This window comes from Crassostrea angulata, chromosome 10 (genome assembly GCF_025612915.1).
Source record: "Crassostrea angulata isolate pt1a10 chromosome 10, ASM2561291v2, whole genome shotgun sequence".
Classification (NCBI taxonomy): domain Eukaryota; kingdom Metazoa; phylum Mollusca; class Bivalvia; order Ostreida; family Ostreidae; genus Magallana; species Magallana angulata.
Window position 1 is genome coordinate 29,961,559 of NC_069120.1, and position 23,487 is coordinate 29,985,045.

A 23,487-nucleotide genomic window follows, 5' to 3' on the forward strand; every position below is an offset into this window, starting at 1 on the left:
ATGAATGTACTTAAAGGGGACCGATCAATACCCATTCCCATCAGAACCCAGTGTCAAAGGATTGTCGATCACGCAGGTAGACTCAGAGGATATGTCCGTCGAAACAGCGTGTATTTCACCATCTTGTCAAACAGCTACGGAAGCCAGATATAAAACTTATCCCCTCATTGGTCAGTTGTAGATACAGAGAAGGTATGACAAGGAAACATCCAGCTGTCGATTCCTATCCATCATCTAGTCTGTCAAACTGATACCAGCCTATTCCCATTTCATCTGGTTATTTCCCAGTGTACATGTACTTGTCAATTGATAGCCGCCGTGCAGAGTCACGTGGACGATGTGCTATTCCGAGCAACCATTTGTGTGTTTTTTTTTGTTTTGTTTTTTGTTCAAGGTTCGGTTTATTTCTGCAACACGTGTAAATGCGACTTCATTTTGTTTAAACCACCCGATCAATGACAAGCACATTTTTAATGGGTAGTGTGATTTTTAAGTTTCAAGTTTCTGACCGCAACACGTGCGAGGTATAAATCTTAAAATTTTAATTTAATCTACTGAAAAAGTTATTGTCATTTTTGAAATGAAAACGATTCTGTTTAAAATCGGGTTAAATAAGCGTTGCATTGTTATTGCACACTTGTACACATCATATACACTGTAATAAGATTTATTTCACTCGTTTCATTAAAAATATTCACAGATACGGTAAAAAACTTTGATCGACCTGGAAACTGTTATCTTGCAGGCATGCTATTCCCAAAAGTGTTTCTAAAAGCCTGCGAATCACAAACAAAGTGATCTAAATCACCAACATTGATCCAAAAATTGAATTCCTCAAAAGTCTGAAATCAGTTATTCTTGTAAAAATGTGTCTAACAAGTACTTTCCGCAATTTTTGTAGCTAATCATAACGAAGATCAAACACAAAATCAGCTGATCTGGTCAACAAGTGAAAATTGTTTATCGATGTTCATTGCCTAGAGCTTCAAGTACCAGTCTCCAACGTCTGAAGTACGAAGAACAAAGATTGTAATTATATTGAAGCTACAACACTAATTAACAATCAAATGGGATGAAAAATATAAATAGCAAAAAAGATTATGGAATAAAACCAACCTTAATAATTTCTCAATTCTTTGCGGTTAAACTACTTGATAGTGTAGAAATACAACTTGTGGTCTCTTCAAAATGTCTGAGTAGGACGTTGGGTTAATGTTTCTTTTTTGATTATTGAAAAAGAAAAATCCAGACCTTTATGATGCGTGCCACTGAATCGATAAAAAAATGGGGGATCCCAATACAACAACCCTCTTATAATGGAAATGTACTTCTGAAAGTGATTGAAAAATGTAGTAATTTGTATGCAAATAAATCTTTTATTTGTTTAAGATCTCGTACCTTCAAAATCCAATTTGTAACCGTGATTCTGCTCAAGTTTTCCTGTTAAATATCTTGTATTTTGAAATTGTAACGGATCGATCAAGCATCCACTGTAGTTTTAAGTGCCTTTTTATGATGTCTACTGATTGTCTTTTTTCGATATGAACAATTTTCGGCCTTGGTGTTCATCAGATATGGTTTATCATTCTTTTATAAACCAGTAAAAGGATATAAAAATCATGTAGATAACGCTTTTCCTGCATACGAAGTTATCCGTTGTTCGAAAACTGATAGTATCGAATGCTGACTTATCTAGTACTAGAAGCTGTCAGAGAAAAGTATAATTACCCCCATTACCGACTAAGGTGTTTGACAAACTATTATACCAATTGTTGATAATTACACACTTAAAGTTACTCGTATTGCCCCACGGTTGTCATGTTTCTTATAAATGTTACTGCTGGACGAAAACGAATGCAATATAGTTTCTTTCTCTCTCTCTCTCTCTATCCGTCTCTTTAGAATCACAGAAATTTATTACATACTACTTATGGTTTTATATCATACAAACGCGCGCATTGTTGGTGAAATAAACCTCCTATTAAAACTTATAAACGTGTCAAAATTAAAATATGGATAACGACTATCTTCCTTTTTCAGGTTCCCTTTCCAGCTAAATGATCAACAATCGCAACTCGCAATCCGTCTCTGGGGTGTTCGAAAAGAAAAAAGCGCTCGCATCATGAAGATGATCATGTTGAGAGACGGAATATTCTTAAATTTGGGTTGTTTTCTTTATGTTTTTTTTTATTGGGGGGGGGGGGGGGGGGTAGGGACTCCGATGATACAATATCGGACACAAAATCTACATTACGTCGTTTAAAAATCGTCAACCGAAATGAACATGCAAATTAAATCGATAGCACAGTCATGTGCATTTTGTAACGTTTAATTTACATATCTATCTACTTACTAGTTAACGTTTTGTTTTTAATCAGAACGCGAAATCACCGTGCAAATAATTAGCTTTTATCTACATGTATTTCTATTTTAACAGCTTGTTACAATGTCTTTAAAGAAAGGGATGTTAATGTTTTTCTCTGGGAGGAGGGCCTTTAATTCTTTTCAGTTATTTAGTGCAGAGTATTACCATAAATCCAAATGTCTCATTTAATTATCTTTCTTTAAAGATATTTCCCAAGCCTTTTCCTGAGCATCAACCCTGTTCTTCGATGAAACGTATCGATCCAATGTCTACTTTCTTCGAGACCCCCAACACCCATTTTTTCCTCCTTTTCGTATGTTACTGGATATAATTGCGATTCTTTGCCTATTATTTGAATGCTCTGTCTTGAGTCCATTTCAAGAAACGGAATTAGAAGGGCGATCCTGTATCATGTCTTTGATTTATGACACCTTTTAATTCATTGACATAGACATATTCATCATTTTTAAAGAGAAGAGGAAGGGTTGTTTACAAGTAGATTTACAGCTTTTGCTCGTCTTGTTTGGAATAAAACAAAAACCGTAAAATAATATACTATTTCAGTCAAACAAATACAGCAGGAGTTTTGGACACGGTTCAGACAATTTTTAAAAGAGTTGACTTGAAATCGGTCAGAACAGAAATTAAAATAATATTCATGTACTTTATAGTTAATCAATATTCTTAGTAAGGATTTTTTTCTGTGAGATATTTTTACAGAAATTCAGCGGTCACCTCAGTATAAAACATTCATGTAAAGAATCATATAATACATTTATCGTAATTTCACATGCGAGAAAAAATGTTACTGGCCCGTCGGCAGGTAATGGGAAATCTACGATTTTGAATCTGAGGGCTTTAACAGCCCCTTGACGACAGACTAAGAAAGAGAAAAATTACGTGTAGATATACGATCTATGAACAACACACTATTCGGGTTTGGGCCGGTACCAACCACTTTGGTTTAAACCGGGCCGCAATAAAAAGAACGGTTCGATATTCTTCATGTTTCCCATCTTACAAGTGAGATGATATGCTTTTTATAAATGTTAATCAAGACTCTATAGTTTAGACATATATTTATTTATGTAGACTACACAGTAGATGGTGCAATATACCATATTGGAAATGGGATAGTGAATAAAAGAATATGGATATGATATTTGACCAAAAAAAAATCCATATGCAAGTATACACAGTTAAACAAAAATGACAAAGTATAAATAGACTATATGCTTCTTTTGGGGGTAAAAAGGAATAACAACACTAAATCAAATACTGAACATTTTGATTAATGTTCGAAAAAGTTTTAACATGCGCATTAGATGGCACGTTCTGTAATGCAAATTAATATTCAGTTACCTTATCAGTGATAAAATTCCTGTTAAATACCATTGATTCAAAAAAGAGAGATAACTCTTACACGTTTGTGATTTCTATATCTATAGATAATGGCCGTCCGCATTCCAAATGTTTTTTTTTTAATTTTTTTTAGGAGGGGGGGGGGGGGGGGGTCGTAGCACCATGTATAAATTCAGTGTTATTATCATACACTTTCATCAAGTAAACTAAACCGGTAAATTGCTGGTTTGGGCTAATGTATAAAGCCTGGTTAATTCGTTTGGGACATTAATTTGTATCATATTATGCGGCGTGACCTGAATCGTCGAGAGCTGGATAAACCAGGAGATTTGGAGTGATCAATTGTATTAGCGTTTTATGCCATGTATTGGAACTTTATCAATATCCCGTGTTGTAAATGATGATCTGCATGTCAGTGATAAATGCAAGAGTTAAACTTGTAAATCCATCATTTCTGATCCAATCTCAGTAATTTTTACATCCACGAATCTAATAAACATTCGTCAGATTTCTGACATAAAAAAAAAACTCCAAAAACTATGGAACCGAAGAAAAAAAATTCGATAGGTTGTGAAACAATGGATCAACAAAATAATTGGGGAAGAAATCAAACACCATCTACTGTCAGGGTCCGGGGTAATAAACTTTTTTATGTGACTTGCTTGAGTGAATATTTATAATGGGCCTATTTTTTAAAAAAGGAAGCAGAAACAGAGGTGAGCTCATTTCCTCTCGAGAAAACAGTATGCATGAATATGGCAATTAAAATTGCTGCAGATGTGAAGTATGCTGAATGCTATATACCGTTCCAACAATATTGAATTTTACATTTCATACTCAGATTTGAAACTTCAAAATATGCTTTCCGTTGCACAAATTTGAAAACAATACAGCTGATCAAATAACACGTTTGTGGAACGTTTATTGGTTTTTTTTATATTTAAAATTACGAATGAACACATTATCTGCATGATCATGCAAAGCGATTTCATTTTGGATAGTAAGTACATTATGTATTCATGTCGAAATGATACAGCTTTCATTTTCCCCAGTTGTCTTTTAATTCATATTTAATTTGTTTCACGAAAACTTCATTGTACTAACGTAATGAAATTACCCGCGTTTAGTCTGCGAGATAAGGCCATAAACAACATCAAACTGTCCCTATCTTGACTTTGCTAGACTGGCCACGGGCGTCATTTCTTTTTTATAGCTTTTTTTAAACCTGTCACTCCTGTATTTTTCTAAGCGGTAAGCTCATCAAGTACAAATTGAGCATGTCAATAGCTGCAGTTGTTAATTTGTTCTGACATCTGCATATGTACTTTTCTTTCGGTATCAGGGACAATAAAGAGAGAGCATGACTTCAAAAGTAGCAAGCTTCCAGCAATAGACACGGCTCTGTATGCTATTTACAAGCTCTAAGCAATCAACTCTTCCCTTACCCGACGTCAACAAGGCGTGATCAAAGAAAGCAGACTACTGTTGTCTAAGAAATGAAATTGACACAACGCTGTCAGAAAATGTACGCTATGTAGCGCATTATATGTCATAAACTTATATATAGATCTTAAGTGATAACTACTGTTAATATTTGTTGAAATAAGTGTAAATATATTGTGTGTTAGTTTCACACGGACAAACTCATCCACCCTTAACGCACACATTGACTTGCGCGCGCAAGAATATATAAATGTTTCCTTTTATGTTCCTTTTTTTGCCACAGAAATCTGATGATGATCTCAAGCACTAAATGAGTTTCATCAGTTAGGTACTTTTTGTTAGAATAATTTCATTTTTCATGCATAATGGATGACTGGAGAATATTTTTCTTTTATATAATTGATCTGCAAAGGCGTTGGTGTATTTTTTCATATATATATCTAATGAAGCATAAAAGAAAATGCCTGATTCTAATACACATATTTAAATGATTTTATTACTTTCTTTCATTGAATCGTACTAGAGTCCCTTAAAACTTTACAAAATGCTTCAAATAAATGCAGCATGCACCGGAAACTGCGAACACCGTTCTGTAAATAAAATTGTTTGCTGATCAATAATGTGTTTTCATTATCTAGTTTTATACCTTTTCATTGCAGATCACCTGAAAGATACACATTCCCCCAAGCCAGGTAAGTGATTAACTTAGCAATACATTTTTTTGGAATATGAAAACTTTGGACCTTTATTGTGGTTTGAATGTGCAGTAACCCCCCTATCTGAATCCTTGCGATTATCATAAATGTAATTAAATTATGAGTGACAACGCAAATGATAAATATTGAGCAATATAGTCAGACGACTTGCTCCGCGCGAGATTTGCTAAAAGCTGCCGTTGAGGTTGCATCGGGATAATAGAATATCGAGAAATATAACGAGTGGTGATCACGCGGCTCGTAGAAGTAAGAGTGGGCATTAATGTGAGAATTTTAGCCAGCCTCATGGAGGTAAGATTTGTTTTATACAACTATCTGCCGACGCATATTGAGGTGTTAATGACTCAATGATTGATTATGAAAAAAGGGTTTTTGGTCCTTGGATGGTTTTTTATTTTAATTGTTTCTCTAAAATATCGACGTATATTGGGAGAGAGAGAGAGAGAGAGAGAGAGAGAGAGAGAGAGAGAGAGAGAGAGAGAGAGCATGATTTTTTTTTCTAAAATGTCGTTTGAAATTGACTGAAGTGTTCTTAATTGAAATTAGAAACTTAAGATAAAAAACACAAATGACAAACACATCAAAGTAAATATTGATAAAAAAGTATCAGGTTGATAATGAATAATTTATGAATGTTTTGAGCAATTTTGAAGCCTGATCGAGGATTGATTAACCTAGTATTTGATCAAATATCTATGATTTCCATTGTCAGTACTCAAAATACTGCTTTATTAAGTTTGCAGAATCAATTAAAGACTTATTTACAAATGAAAGTGAAGCTTTTAAACAGCTAAATTCGGATCACAACCAAGCTAGGCTATAACAGACAAAGATGTGCTTTGTTTTCTAAGAGTACGAGTGGATTCCACGTTTTCTTTTGATTTCTGAAGAATACACAGCTGTTTGTGTATCACGGTGCAAACTATGTAAGTACTTGTAAGTTACGATCGAAATGTCAGAGTTGCTAGATTTGAAGTAATTTTCACACCTAGCTCTTTAAAGCATCCTCTTTTGTAAACAGTTGTAGTTATTTAAGGATGTCTAACCTGTACCTGAAATATTTTTGTAAATCGAAAACAACTCAGTATGTATCCAAAGAAATCAATGTTTACCATTCAAGGTATCAATTCCGATTATTGAAAATGCACTTATTTTAAAAATAACTTGGATATTAAACGATATAACAGCCATTATATTAAAGCAACATATTCATAGTTTACGAGATGGAAATTTGGCGACATCTGGTATCACGAAAGTTTAGTCATGCAGGTTTACCAACTTATATAAAAAAGTGTTACTCGGGACATACGACCCAACGAGTACACTGGGTAATAAATATTTGATTGGATTAATTAGGAAAATGTTTGATGGACGGAGTAGGGCGCTCTGTTCTGACATTTTTTTTTCAAACACTTGAAAACCATTATTAAAGTGCTCGTGGTATGTCAATTTCTTCCATTTTTGTGCGTCTTTTTTCTTTCACGTCATCTTGGGAGTAATGATTGAGTAATATACACTATACATGTATATGTTAGTACTCTTCTGCATGCTCGTTATTATGTGCCATAAAGGTCAATTGTTTAAGACTTATTTGAATATAGCTGATCAGAAATTGATATGGCTTATTTTTACTACATGTACTTCCTTATATACAAATTACAGTTTGTTTTGCATAGATAGTGTGTTGAAAGAGCTCGTGTATCATCGTCAGTAGTAAACTATAAAAGGATATCGATGTTAAAGTTTATGGATCAGAGACTAAAGAAAAAAAGCATTTTATGTATCAGTGCACATATTGCCCATGGGAATTTTTTGTTCCATATATAATTAAAAGCTAATGTGAACTTCAAAAGCTTGTCATTTTCTTGATAATTGTTACTCATAGCAAGCAGCAATAATATAATTTTATTTTACAGTACTCATTCTAGTACTTCACTGTTGATCATAAGAATGTGAGTAAATTAATGTCTAGAATGGTTAACATGCGTATTTTAAATGCTTTGTTGGAATTTGAAAGTCAAATTTCTTTGTTTTTAAACAAAGCTCGAGTCTTGTTATTGTTTACATATGTTGCTCTCTTTCGTTGAAAATATAACTTATGAACACACTGAACCAGTTTATCTTGTTTGCAACAAGTTATTTTGTCAAAGAAATGTTTTTTTTTCTTTCTGTACTTTATTTTTAAATATAAGACTCAAGCTTTGTTTACTAAACAATGAATTCTTACTGAGTCTCCTCACTCCTGTATCTCGGTTATAACTTACGTCTAGCATTCAAATTTTGCTCCATCATTTAAAATGCGCAAATAAACCTTCTACACAAAAAAACCCCCAAAACACAAAAACAATTTGAACAAAAACATAACCAAGTCCCTTTAAGTTTCAAAAGAATATACTAGTACAGTGTATATGAAAAAATTGTAATCAGTGTTTTGATTTTCTTTAAAATGAATAGGTGTAAATGGATCTTCTGGAAAAGCTTACTTGTACTTCTACTAAAATATCTCAAATATGAGAACTTGTATTCATAAAATATTTAGATAATACAGTTTCATACTAAGAAAAGACATGCTGCTTAGATTCAATTTCCATTATAATATCTACATATAACCGAACTCGTCTGACAAGGACTAAACTGTTTAGTGAAGTTTGAAATGAAGTTGCACATCACCATGCTAAGAAAAACAATTAAATTATAAAGCTGTTGTAAAACATTTACTTTGAGAGAAGATGGGATTCGGTGAAAAATAAAAGAGCCAACTGGAAGAGTTCTGTGTGTGTGTGTGTATGTGTGTGTGTGTGTGTGTGTGAGAGAGAGAGAGAGAGAGAGAGAGAGATTGGTGGTAATTTATTGTTGGGTGTTCCCGCTAAGACAATTAAGCGAAAATTACAGGTACATGCCTGGCAGTGAGCGTTTATGGTTGTTGTATGCCATGTATAAATTATTTTCCTACTGTGAATAATCATTTTGCCATATTATATAGGTAACAAACCAACCACATGTGCCAAATCTCGGGGATCCCTTGAGCATGTGTGTTTGAGGGGCATAAAATCTCGGGAGGGGATTTGCATCTTGGTATCATAAAAACGCTGGAAAACAGACCACGTGATACAAATAATCGTTGTGATATATCAGATACGTGTCAAACACTAAAGGGACCCTATCATTAATTGCTGTACATGTAAAAAATCTCTAAGCAGGGTCTGATAAACCGAGTTTCAATTCTTTTTTTTTCTAAAGATAAATGTGAAGCAGAAGTCTAGGTCTTGGCGAGTACAAAGTTTGATTTTTCCATATCTTTTTTAAAGAACTTACTATTGCTGATTATTAATTTATTAATAATTTATCCATATTTGCTTATGGGGTTTATAACATGTAGTTTCCATGACGTATGACCATCACCTCCATCTTTCGATACATCATATATAAATTAAACAAGACATGGTATATGTTGCTCTTTGCCACCAACGTGACTTTAATTGTTACATCACATTGTAACACATTATATAAAATAATATTATGCAATACTGCATTTGAAATTTAATTGAATTATACAACAATTATGCATTTGATATTAATATGATGTAATATTATAATAAATTTCCAAATAGTAATTTATAATAGTATACAAATATGAATTTTAGTAATTGGGTGAATTGAGAATCTGGATCCGAAAATTGATTATGTAATATCGTAAAACAAATTCCTTGTGGTCAGAAAACGCCTTGTACTTGATTAAACGTATTCGTTAAGTTTAGACCCCCAAGGAAAAATAAAAGGAGGAAAGAAATACCGGTGGAAAAGTTAAAGGGATAAACATATACCCTTTTATTAATTACTATACATGTCAATAATCTCTAGGCAGTGGATGATAAATTGAGTTAATAATTAAGTTAGGTACAATGGTTATAAAACTTAAATCAATTAACAGTTCTCATTCGAGTTACCAGTATTAAAGCACAGACGATCGAGTTCATAGTTAAATGATTTTAGGAGACATTATAACGGTAACAACATGCATGGATCTAGAGGGGGCGGAGTAGCCCGAACCCTCTCTGAAAAATTAAGATTTGTTCCATTTTGTTTAGCTATAATATATTACTGTAATAATGTTTGTGATTCATACATTGGAAATAATGAAATTGTTGATAAAAATGATAATTTACCATTAAATATCAAGTGCATATTAGGTTTTTTTATTCATGTTCTATTTAGGAAAAAAGTCTGGAAAAAACTTTTAAGAGGTTCTATGCTCTAATCGAAGCAAAATTGCATTTTAGTCATATTGCGCAAAAAATTATTTTTTTTTTTCATATGACGGTACATATTGCATTATATTCCTCCTTCATTATCATAATTAACATAACACAAAAATACAGCTCATATTACTAGTACTTAAAAATACTTCTGAAATGTAATTGGTTTCTTTTAAATATAAAAAAAATTATGCTTGGTTTTTACACGGCCAATCGCTTAGAATTAACCATCTATGGGTATGACAGCAAATTGTCACACGAATAAGCGCTATCCCTTTATAACATAATATATTCAAACACGTACTTTAGGAAAAGAATGTCAACAGCTAATAGATTATCATTAGATATGATGTTACCAAAGATACAACCAAAAGCGAGATTAAAAGCTATGGAAATTTTGCTTTATTTCAGATAAATTGATTTATTTCGTGTTTGCAACCACATAATCAGTGTTTATTTTGGCGGTGACCTGCATAATGTTATAATATATGAATAAAAAATGAGTCAGTTTGTAACAAATCATGCAGAAGGTAATAATAAGCTTTAGAAATGTTGGAATACGAAAGCCGACACGTAGAAAATACAGAATATATCTTAAGGGTTCATCCACTCGATTAGATAAATCATACAAAATTCCTAAAGAGAAAATTGGGATGTAAATGAAAATATCATTGTTACTGAATGTTGCAGATTTGTACTCATTCATTCTTTCAGTCCTCCTCTTTTTCTCTCTAGAATAAAAGATAATCATCACATTTCCATCTTGTACACTTGACGTACATTGAATAGTGAACGTTATGATCACGTGGTACACTTAATAGACGAGGCATCCTAGGGAAAAGAGATTTTTTAATTGTATTCACGGAAATGTAGCAAGATGAACCCGAGCCCAATCATTACTATGTAGTTTTAAGTCTTCTTATGACGGGAACCTAAAGAGACATTGATTGCATTTGGCATCCATTTTATTACTTTAATCTAAACCAAGAAGCCTTCATGATTTTCCGATGAACTTTATTGAGCTGTCGTCTTTCTCCTTTTAAGGATGTGCTTGTTTGGAGTTATGGGTTTTTTTCGACAAGTTTCCTAGCACATGAAATATGGCTTCCACAAAATAAACCAAGAAACAACAAGGCACGACATCAGTTGGCATCTTGACTTGCTACTGGACAAAACACGTTGCTGAATGCTACATTTACATGTAGTTGAAAGAAAAGTAGAGCATTTTCTCTTATCCATATGCGACTTTTTGAAATAGAAACGAAGAAATGATAATTATGAATTATTATAGAAATTCATGAGAAATAATAAAAACGTACTTCTGTAACTTATGAATCTGCGATAAAATTCAAACAGGAATACCCCTAATAAGCATTTGGTTTGCTTAAAACATTGTCAATTCACTATAACGCAGTTTTCTAGAAATTACTCTCTATAATCACAACTAGACACATAAGATGCACACCAGAAAAAAACTACTTTATTTTTGCCCATTTTCTTTTTTGTATAAGGTCAAATCAAACATATCTGCGGTGTTTTCTCCTAGGAATCAAGAGAGTATACTGGTATAGAATTGTTCATGCATACTGCATATTGAAGTACCATGGGAATCAGTTCATTATTACTTTTCTGCATAGCGGATCTGAACTCTCTTGCAACAGCTGAAAGATACAGTAACAACAGCCAGCACAAGACGAGCAACTACATTGCAGAATTGCAGCGAGCAACATTTTTCTGCGAGGCGAGCCTAAACGATTCCGCTTTTGTTCAATTTCAATGTTAAAGTGCCGATTCGTTAGGGCTTGCCACGTAGGGAGGTGACTTTGAACAAAACAAAGGACCAAGTTAGAGAAATAACCGTCGGCTGGTTGCAGAAATTATTAGAAGTCTTGTATCATTTAACTAGAGCGAATGTGGGAAGACTTGGAAAAAGTTTGAGAATTGGTTTTGGGACTTTTTAAAACTTGTGTACATGTACATTGGTATATAATTTGATCAGTATTTAATACAAGGTTCTAGAGCTGTCTCAGTTGAAATCAGACGCCATTTTGCAACAATTGGTCTTTCGTTGTGACAAACATTTTTATTAACAGAGAAAACAAAACTTCGTAGACTTATTTAAGTTTTGTTTTCCTTCTAAAACTTCATTAAAAGAAAATGAATGAACAAACCGTAATGTGATTTATAAGAGTATAAGACAGTTAACTTTGCTTGAATTCAGACACCGATTTGGAGGATATCAGATATACTCTGTACTTTGCATTGGTTAGGAGTTCCAGTAAAAAGGGTATCCAAACAATTAAGCATGAAAAACAACGTTTCACTGAAGTCTACATGTCATCATGCAAAGCCAGCTGCTACTGTATCGATAAATAGTTCTAAGATTAGAAAGGCAATGTTTACCCAAGATATCAAGCAGACATTGAAATTTTCGGAGATGTGGTTTCATTCATTCTTTTTTTTTTTACACCGAATATTGTTCATTCTCATCAAATTTTATGTAGTAGTCTTGGCGTTAATTCAACATTTTCTAAACTTTAACACAAAACGTGAGATGCAAGCACCACAGAAGGCAGCTGGTTCCCGTCATGATCTATCGCGGTACTCTGTGAATAATAATAAAGGCATCTCCAAGAAGTAGGTATGATCGCTTAGTATTTGGATTCTTTAATTCCCCAAGCGATCTGAATGATTTTTCCGAGCAAAATGCCTGTATTGCGAAAAGCATTTCTATTTACTTGCAAGAGGATTGCCTCAAATCGCATTAAAGCGTACGATTCAATTCCCGAGTGTTTGGTGTGAATGCCTAACGGTTCGATCATGCTAAAATATATTTTTAAAATGATTTTTAAAAACATTGAAACGTGTAATGTATTTCGATCTGTTGTATTGGATCTTTTGATCTATTGCAATGTACAGCTGAACTTCGATATCTCGAACACTGATATCTCGAATACAATGGATATATCGAAGTGACGTGTAAGTCCCAAGCACTTATTTTTGAAGTATTTTACCCTCGATTTCTCTAATACTCAGAGATCTCAAAGTTTTTAAACGGTCCCATCTAGTTCGAGGTAACAAAGTTTGACTGTATTTTGATCTATAGCGAATATACACTATATTTTTGACTTCAATATATGGTACTCATTGATCAACACAACGGCAATAGTAACAATGATTAAAATAATGTTGATGTTTTGAGTCCAATCTAGAACTTGAATCAACTGAATCGTCACAATTACCGATGAAAGCCAACATTTTCCTTATGATTTCTGCTTAAACGGTCCTAGTATTTTTTGTTTGATTTATTTTCCACCGTAGTTCGGGTCCGATGTATTTTGTGTTTTGCCATGTTTATATGTTTGCTATTGATAAAGTTTACTCAGATTAAAATACAACAATAATTATTGTCAATATCTCAACTGGGCCATATGCCACACTCTACCCTTTTCCCCCTAGATTTATGGGGTGTGTGTCAAAATAGTTATATTCGACTTCTTTGATTTTCCTTTTTTTTTGGTGTGGGGCGGGGGCGGGAGTGGATGGCTAGTTGGATGTGGGGCACTATCCCCCGTTTGAGGTTTGACGCTCTGAATTGTCGTCGATGGGAATATTATTTAGTTCTTTCAGTGTCGGCTGCGAAGCAAAATAAAACATACCTACATCTGTGCGCAAAAGCTGTCATTTAACCACCAGGTGTCACCTCATTATATCAAGATTTCTCCCATATCCATTATTCCTTTTTATCAGTCTGTAATTATCGAACGCAAACCAATGACTAATTTTTTATGAAAAGGCACACAAAGATGAACTACTTTAATGTAATATTTCATGCACTTTAATACATAGAACAACATTAACATCATGTGCAGGATTCTCAAATATGAAATCATTGTCTAACTAATAACGAGCAATGTTTAGCAACTTTTTCAAACATCTATCGTAAAATTGTTTAAACAATTAAATGCGTCTGTGGCAATTCATGCAGGATATGAAGTTAGCGACATTGCATAAAAGTACGTCGGCGGATTGTTAATTTTTTTTTCACCAAATCAGCAGTACCAAGTAAACAATGAGATTGCTTAGAGGTCACGTATTGGTCAGTGTTAAGAAGTTTACCAAGAAAGTGTTATTGTTCATATTTTTATCTCTATTTTAACAAATTATTGAATTAATCATAAAAAGTAAGTAAAAGTAACCGAATTACTGTTAAATTACATCAGTAGGTTAGATAGAAGCAATATCCAATTATTGTTAGTTTTAGTTTTAACAATATTTATTGAGTTTATCAATGTCAGGTACAAATAGTTGACAACGTGTACAATAAGATTGGGAAAGAAGCAAAATGACTTATAAAAATCAATTTCTTAGGTAAGAAAAACAGGAGAGGTGCTTCGCGTCGACTAACAATGGTTTCCTCGGGGTGTCAATTTCAACTGTTACCCTCCCAAACAGGCACTATTTATATATTGGTATGTGCATGTATAAATGTGTGTACATCTAAGAGGTCACTTAACCGTCATTTTGAGGTGCTGCGCCAAAGGTGACAATCAAGTTGTTAATGTCGTTTGGTTTCAGAATTATGTACTTGTACGGTTGTTATGGCCGATTGCGTAAATCTTCCCATTCCAAATGAATGGGGATTTCGCTTTCCCGGTATTTACCTATTGGCGTGCTTCGCATGTTAATTTGTTGCGCGTTTTGGTCAGATCTTATTTGATGGCGACTTTTTTGAGTCTGACATAATCATGATTATTTCTTGCACTCCGTGATTTTTTTAGGTTGTTGAAGGATAAACTGGTTAGAAATCGATCACGTTGATTTCGGTCATTCAGTTTCTATAGAACTATGAATTAAAATCGTTTTCTCGAGAAATAAAGGATTAAATACTGGATAGATTTAAATATACATGAATTGTTATAGATCATTGATCAAAATTTTTTTTCTCATTGACAATGAAGTTAGTTCAGAGAATAAATTGTGGACTTTCAAGAATGTTTTTGTGATTGAAAGAGGGATGCATATCACTCTACAGCAAACTACAAAACTATCAACAAACAAACCAAAAAAAACCCATCAAAACACAACACATACAAGTACTGTAACAGCAAAATAATCATTTCTTTCGATTCTTGAAAAAAACATTCGACATATTAGACCCACCTGGTTATTGACAAGCATTTTAGCTTTATTTCTTAAATAACGTGTATTTAAAATATAATTTTTTTTTTTAGAAGATTGTAACACACATATATCTTGCATTGTTGAATGTTCGTCTGATATACACTATTTTTCTCCATAATATTCCGTGACCATCTTTTTTGCTCTGAAAGTGTACAATACAATGACTAATGAAAAACAATCTCTAAGAAAATCTCATCAACAGTGATAAACAAAACCGTTTTCATGTTGATATTCGAAAAAAACTAATTATCAAAAACTATTTAAGTTAAGAGTCATCGCCGTGTCCTCTATGTAACCCTGGTCAATCCTTAATGTACCTTAAAGTGACGCATATCGCAGTTTTTAGAGAGAGAAAAATGCTATTGCAGTCTAGTTAAGGAATAATTCTTTGAGTATTATGAGGTGATAGTTTTGGTGAGAATCAGTTTGATAGATTTGAACACACTCATCACCTCATAAATTTCAAAGAATGATTCCTTATTGCTTGTATTAATAAATATTCGTTAGCAATTGTACGATTAAATATTAGAAAATTAACATATATAAGTGATTTCCCTTTCTTTTAATTATGCAAATCAAGCTTGCGCCCACACGATTGAATTTATTGGATTGTAAATACAAAATAGATTCTTAGTGTTATCACAGAAACTGAAAACTGTAAATATATGAAGTTAGAGTGTATAATCATCATTCCCTTTCCCAACCCTGGACATTTATGCCTGAATGAAAATCCAGCTCTGTAAATTTAATATTCATTTTGTAGCAAATCATAGCCTCACGTGCTTGCTTCTCTCTCTGTCCCTTCTTGGCATTGTTTCTCTCTCGTTTCTACTGTCTGATGGGTTCTTGATTAATTGTATCAATGCATGCTATACTTTCAACCTTAATATCATAGCTCTTTGCGAACATCGACATTTTCATCACAGAGCCACGAAATCGTTCATAGTTCTCGGCCATAAACCTCAGGGTACTACATGTATCAGTTTAATATAGTTTAAAGTTCCTTCAGTTAATCATTTTCATTTAAAAACTTAATGATTTGCAGTGTTTCTAAGCATCAAATTGAATGATTTTCTATAGGTTGTTACATAATTTTCAAACACGTGGAAAAAGTTGCTCAACTGACTTTTCTGACAAGATGTTTATGTAGGGCAAATTATTTTAATGTAAGTGTTAAATTTACATTCTCTAACTTTTTTTTAATAATATGTTCTTCAAGTGTTTCGTTTTTTTCAGCGGGCATTAGATTTAGGATTTTTTTTTTCAATCGGAATTGTTTTCGCAATTTTAAGAGGGAAACGCTGCACTCTATGACAATTCCGTAAAAAATTAGATTTCAGTAATAGTGACCACTACTGGTAATCCACAGCTGATAGATCCACAGCTGATAGGTTCAGCTGAAATGACAACGTAAATCTATTATCCCTGGTTGTGTGTTCACCAATTGTACATTGTAAAGAACAGATTCAAAATAACCAAAGTCATGTAAGTTAAACATCATAATTGAAACAGAGTAGTATTATAGGGTTTTGAAATCCAAAACATGGGACCCGGGAGAAGATTCAGCAGACAGCATGGCTGTGGTTGAGAGAGAAACATATTTTTACAAAGTTCTTACAAAAGACCATGCTACGTTTACTGTGTTTATGACAAGGTGTGACGTCAATTGATTAGAATTCGGTAGAAAATGACGGGAAATACACTTGATAACATAACTTCATTCTTCTTGCTTAACCCTGTCGTCTGTCAGTAGAGATTAGCACGATTTCACATTTGATCTTTGCCTCAATACATTTTCCCGCTTGGACCAGAAAAACCGACTACCGTAAACAAGTTTCTTGCTAAACTACCTAATATTTCTTGCGTTTAATAACTGTATTTATTTAGTAATTATAGCATTCCCTCCCTGGTCGTTTTAAACGTCGCCAATTTTTTTGTTGTTGTTGCAAGTATTGGCGTAGCAAAGGTGAGATTTTGTAGTGCTACCATGATGTAAACTTAAACAAGGTCAGTAAAATCAATAACTACAATGTAGGTCCTTTGGCCAAATAGAGGCCCGTGTCGGTTTGCAAATCAACAAATTTCTAATCGCCCAACTGCTTCCATCATTAATATATAATAACAGTTCAATTTCAGGTTCAAATATGAGTTATGTACAGTGCTACTAATGACGTCCTCTCAATTTTAACACCAACTTTAGTTGAAATTGGGAAAAATCTTAAGGAATTCTGATAAATTGAGATCCAATTCTTTGCCTCCCGTTGCAATACACAGAATCCTTGAGTTTTCTTTTGAATGTAGTTTATAATGAAAAAGCTTTTAACAAATACATGTTTACGTACACATTTATGTGCGTTTAGAAATCTAAGCACACAAAGAAGAATAAATATTTTCACCAACATCCGTTACCCTGCATCGCTATAAATGGAAATGATTTTCGGTTTTGTTTGAAACACTTTAAATATAAAGCTACACATAAAACTTGGTTTTAAATCCAAATTTTTATTTTAGCAATAATAAAACTTTTAATTACATTTTATACAATTACAACAACAAAATTACATGTAAATGAAGAGGCAACCACCTTGCAATAACATACCCGGAGAGCAATGAATATTCCAAATATTACAAAATTTTAAAATATTAAGCAATTCCTGCCATCCACTAAATTTTAGTGTATTTGCACTTTAATTTTGTAGTAATATAATACATTTTTGTAAGATAAAGAGCTAACTAGGAAAAAGAACCCCAGAAACTACATTCAAGAAGGCTTCAGACAACAGTAGGAGTCTAAGTCTTCATAATCGTTCAGAATTCACAATCCGAGATGAAAATTCGAACAGTTGTAATATAGATTTAATCTTCAATCTCCGCTCATTTTAAATCTCCGCAGACAATTTGTCTGCCAAACCAAATTCACTCCACTTTGCGCCCCGTCAACCTCACAGCCGCGAGTTAATAAGATCTTCACATTTTTCATAATACTTCCGAATTATCTCAACAGTCAACAAAAAAGAACGCCTCTATTGATTCTCTTGCTGTCTTAGGCAAACTGCTTTAGACAATGCTACGGGGACCCACTGCGTTATCTAAACTATGTAGTTATGTATGACGTCATGAGTAATCAACATTTCTCATTTATTATGATTAAGTTAATGTTGTTCCTCATTAAGAGTGATTGAATTAATAGATCAAGTAGATAAAAATTATCCTGTTCAAGGTCTAAAGTTTATTGCTGCAAAATAGTTTAATTAAGCAGTAATCTATTTTGATGTTTTGATTATTTAATTTAGTTATGTGTGCAGAAGTGTTACTGGCCAAAATATTTAATATCAGAGAGAGAGAGAGAGAGAGAAAGAGTTAGCTCTCTGAAGGGTTTTCCTTAACCGTCTATATATACAATGTATCTACCGCATATTTTGTTTCGCAATTACGCCACGATTCTCTCGAAATAAACTGTTCTGCATATTCAAACCACTTTTTACTTGTTAATAGCTATATTGTTTCAATTCTTTAAACATAATTATATGCTTTTCAATACCACTATCCGTCGAGTCCGACATTTCTCTTTTATTGTTCCCACAAAATAATGTTCATGGTAACACTTCCAAACACGAGCATCATGCATGCATACTAAAAAAAATAGTCCGTTCACAGCGAATGCAGATCGATTTCTACAGGGCACATCCTTATGAAAAATCCAAGAAAATACCACATATAAAGTCTTTGTTTAGATTTGCTGTAGTCAAAGAAAAAAGGTTCCCACCAAAATGTCTTGATTTAAGTTCATCATTTCCAAACTGAAATGTTTTAACGTAGTCAAAGCAACAAGTTTCTCACCAAAATGTCTTCAAGTTCAACATTTTCAAACTGAAATGTTTAAGTATTAAAAACATTTCAGTTTGGAAATGTTGAACTTAAATCATGTCATTTTGGTTAGAAACTTGTTGCTCTGACTAAAGCAAATTTTAACAAAGACTTTATGTCTGGTATTTTCTTAAACTTTGAAGAAATTCAATGATAAAAATCAATGTCATTGATTAACGCATTTAGTCTCGTTTCCTATTACACATAGACACTAGCAATATACACTAAAAAGGGATAAGTTTGTGTGTTGGGGTTGGGTGTGGCGCACTTGACCTTTTAAAGAAAAAACACTAGTAGTTTTGAAAGTTTTGACCCTCAGCACCCATGTATCCCTGTTAAATACCTGTTTCTTGTTTTACAAGACCATAGATTCATGTTGCACAGGCGCATATTGAAATCGTATCATACCTTTAACATAAAAAGTTAAATGTCGGACTCTACAATTTGCGTAAATGATAAACGCAAAACATTTGTTTTTTTAGGTGGGTCGTTATTTTAAAAAATGGATGCAATTTATAACGCAAGTTTTACTCAGAACGCTTCAAACATCACCGGGCCGGACACCAGTGCCTTGCTTTTCGAGAGCTTAGTCCGCATCATCATTCCCACCATCTTTGGATTGATCGTCTTCCTAGGACTAGTGGGAAACCTTCTCGTCATCATTGTCGTGTTCTCGTACAAACAAATGCAGAACACAACCAACATTCTTATCGTCAGTCTGGCATTCGCAGATCTGTTCTTTATAATTTTTTGTGTGCCTTTCACGGCTACTTTATATGCATTGCCTATATGGCCGTTCGGTGATATTTGGTGTAAAATCGTAAACTATCTCATGTATGTTTGCGCATATGCAAGTGTCTGGACGCTTGTGTTAATGTCGTTTGACCGATATTTGGCAGTGGTTCATCCTATTTCTTCGATGAGATTTCGAAATACTCGCAACGCATGTATTCTCATTGTCTTGACTTGGTTCATTTTTAGTGTCGGGCATATTCGCTTGCTCTTGCAGTATCATATGCACGAATACGAATACAGTGGGGCAAACAGATCTAGTTGTATTAATCCAGAGAAAGACACATTGCCATTGTTTCATGCCTGCTTTTTTGCTTTCGGCTACGTCATCCCACTTCTAATTACTTGTGTTTTATATGGATTCCTGCTAAAACGTCTTTTATACGGTGTGGTGCCAGGGGGAAGCCAAAGAGCCGAGAGTATCCGAAGTAAAAAGCGCGTCACGCGCATGATTATTATAGTGGTTGTTGTATTTGCAATATGTTGGCTTCCTATTCATATTTCCTTTATGATTCAGTATTTAGGTCCAGACTATGAAGCAAGCATTGTTAACACATCTTTTATGATGACTGCCAATTGCATTGCATATATGAATAGCTGTATGAACCCTATTTTATACGCATTTCTCTCGGAAAACTTTCGAAGGAGTTTCAAAAATCTGTTGTGCTGTAAACGTGAGAGGAATAACAAATTTGAATACGAGCGAACTCATGCCAGAGGTCACGAAAAAGACCAAAAAGATACTTTGTTAAACAATGCTACTAAACCTTTAGATGTGACCTCAAAAGAATGTTTGTTAAACAACACTTTGAAAATAACGGAGAATGGAAAGGATTCTAATAGTAATTCGGAGAATGAGCTTGAAATGAGAACCGTTATAACAATATGTAATACACAGGGTAGGTAAATCAATTTGTTTTATTTATGATATTAGTAAATCAACTTTCAAATCGAAACAGTAATTCAAAAGTACAAAAGGGAAAAAAAAGGATTGGATGAAAACGAAGTTCAATAAGTTGGATTTTTTTTCAATGAATATTCTTTATGCATGCAAATGACTGAAAATGCATGTTACGTAGGTTTATGTAGTTCACAGTTTGTGAAATTTGTAACAAATTTTACGGATTGTTAAGGACTTTCTTTTATACAGCTTTAAAAATATATTTTGGAGTGAAAAACATGCATGATATTTTTCAAATTTGTACATGTTCCGTTTGATATGTTAATGATTTGAAACAAAAGGGAAGGGTATTTTCAGTCGCTAATAAACAAAGCTGCATTTCGCTCGCCTACTAAATAAAAACAAACAAAACATGCAAACAAATGCTCAATTCATTTTTTTATAAACGGATCCAAAATAAGGTTTTGAATATTTAATTGATTTCAACTAATGATCATTGTAAATCGCAGTTCATTATGTTAGGATCATAAGGCAGATCATTCTAATTCTATGTACAAATAACCTCGAAGTTACAATTCTCAAGTATTTAATCTGGAAAGGGTCCTCAAGTTAAGGAGCATGCGAGTATTTTATATGATACGGTATTCTGTGATAATTTGATACATTAAATAGGAATGCCACAATACTATTATGACATGGCAGTCAAATTGAGTCGATGTACTGTTATCAAGGGATAAAAGATGAATTGTACAGTTTCATATTATGATTTATTTATTATGTTCGTTTTAACATTGAACCAAAGAAAGACTGTTTATCTTCTAACCATGTCATTATATAACTACTAGAAACTTCTTCATTGAACAAAATAAACCATCAATAACATATTATTTTATAAAACAATATCATTTCAATTTACGGTTTTTGCTAAATCAGATGATCTGGAACGTCAAATATTATGTTAAGGTAAAGCTAAGGTTTATATTCATAAAAGATTCGTCTACATTGCCAGAACAATGGAGACGAATCTAAATTGTCTCTTGACTGGACTCTTGAAAAAAAAATATTAACCTTTCTAAACTATCACTGGAAAGTTAAAGTGAACATTGTGACAGCATTTTAATTAAATCTTATGCGTGCTTATAAAATGGTTTATGTTCAAATGTTACTAAAGCTGCTTCACAAAATTTGTCATAGAAGACAAGTTAACAATCTTTGGTTTTTAGATCTAAGCCTCGTAAGTAATAGGTTTCTATAACCATATCACGAGTTTACAGAGATCTATAACCATATCACGAGTTTACAGATGTCTATAACCATATCACGAGTTTACAAAGTCAGGCTTTTCTAAGACTGATATGAGAGTACACAGTCAGAATTCAGATGGATTTATGAATGTAAAAAGTTGACTTTATTCACTTAAAGAATGATTTATAAAAAGTGTAGAAAGTCAGACTTAATTAAGACTTAATTATTTATGAGTGGACAAAGTCAGATTGACTTATGAGTGGACATATAAAGTCAGACTTAATTAAGACTTATTTACATGTATGAGTGTACAAAGTCTAATTTAGGTCAAACTTTTCCAAAAGTATACGTTCAGACTTTAAAAGGGCATGGTCACGATTGTGGTCAAATTCTATTTTTATGTTTTTACTATTTACAATGCTTTAGAATGCATTTCTAATGATCAAATAAAATTTGAGAGTCACTCGTAGAGTTATAAGCAAGATACTGGGCTCACAATTCTTTGTCATGAAAACAAGGCTCGTGCCCTGTTTTTGTTTACATAGGTTCAATATACCAGTAAAAAATCTTTTTCCAGTTTATTTGTCCATCTTTTCATTTATGTTAAGCATAGATAAACAGTTCTTAACGTTTAATACATTCGTTTTAGGTTTAAAACTGAAATTTTTACGTCAACGTTCAAAATGTAAACAAACGCTTTGTTTACATAACAAAGAATTTCAAGCTCTGTAACTTGCTTATAACTCAACAAATGACACTCAAATTTCGGTTGCCTATTAAAAATGCCTTTCTGAAGCATTGTAAATATAAAAATCGGAATAATAATTTTTGACCAAAATCGTGACCATGCCCCTTTAAACCACGGCTTTTCATAACTGGGGACGACTGACTGTTTAGACCATAAACTTTAAAATCAGCACAATTTGCATTATACATGTTGGTAAGTACAATGTATAGTACACAAATAATGGGGTAATTTGACTTGCAAATTTTGTTAGGCAAGTTTTGTATTCTTGAACATTTACCTGGTGCTTTACTTCTTAACTCTCAGACTTAAAGAAATATTATAAAAATGATAAAAAGTTTTTCTTCTCGAATCGGCAAAACAATATACACGTAGTTTATTGTCTGATCAAAATAAGCATACGTGTATTAAGATTTAAAAATGTTTGATTTGTGGCATACAATATTTAAATGTTGTATGCATCAATCATATAGACTTTTTAAATCAAGTTCCAAAAAATTGATTGCATGACAGAAACGTTTCGTTGTTTTTTGTTGTGTTTTAAGGTGTTTTTTTCGGTGGAGGTTTGTTGGAACATCATATAACATTAATGTTATAAGCAAACTATTTTG

General features: G+C 33.1%; 1 protein-coding gene across 5 annotated transcripts in view; it reads left to right on the top strand.

The window, feature by feature from the left end:
* Positions 1–23,487, top strand: part of LOC128166590 (allatostatin-A receptor-like) — a 44,729-nt gene that overhangs the window by 19,383 nt on the left and 1,859 nt on the right. For 2 of the 5 annotated variants that reach the window (XM_052831859.1, XM_052831860.1), the window contains exons 3-4: positions 5,830–5,862; positions 19,676–20,884. In XM_052831859.1, the coding sequence (XP_052687819.1) occupies positions 19,696–20,884 (1,189 nt within the window). In that variant the 5' untranslated portion in view covers positions 5,830–5,862; positions 19,676–19,695. Of the gene's footprint in view, positions 1–5,829; positions 5,863–6,020; positions 6,178–6,689; positions 6,813–19,675; positions 20,885–23,487 lie in introns of those variants that run through there. The other 3 variants (XM_052831862.1, XM_052831861.1, XM_052831863.1) reach the window with 3 other exon arrangements.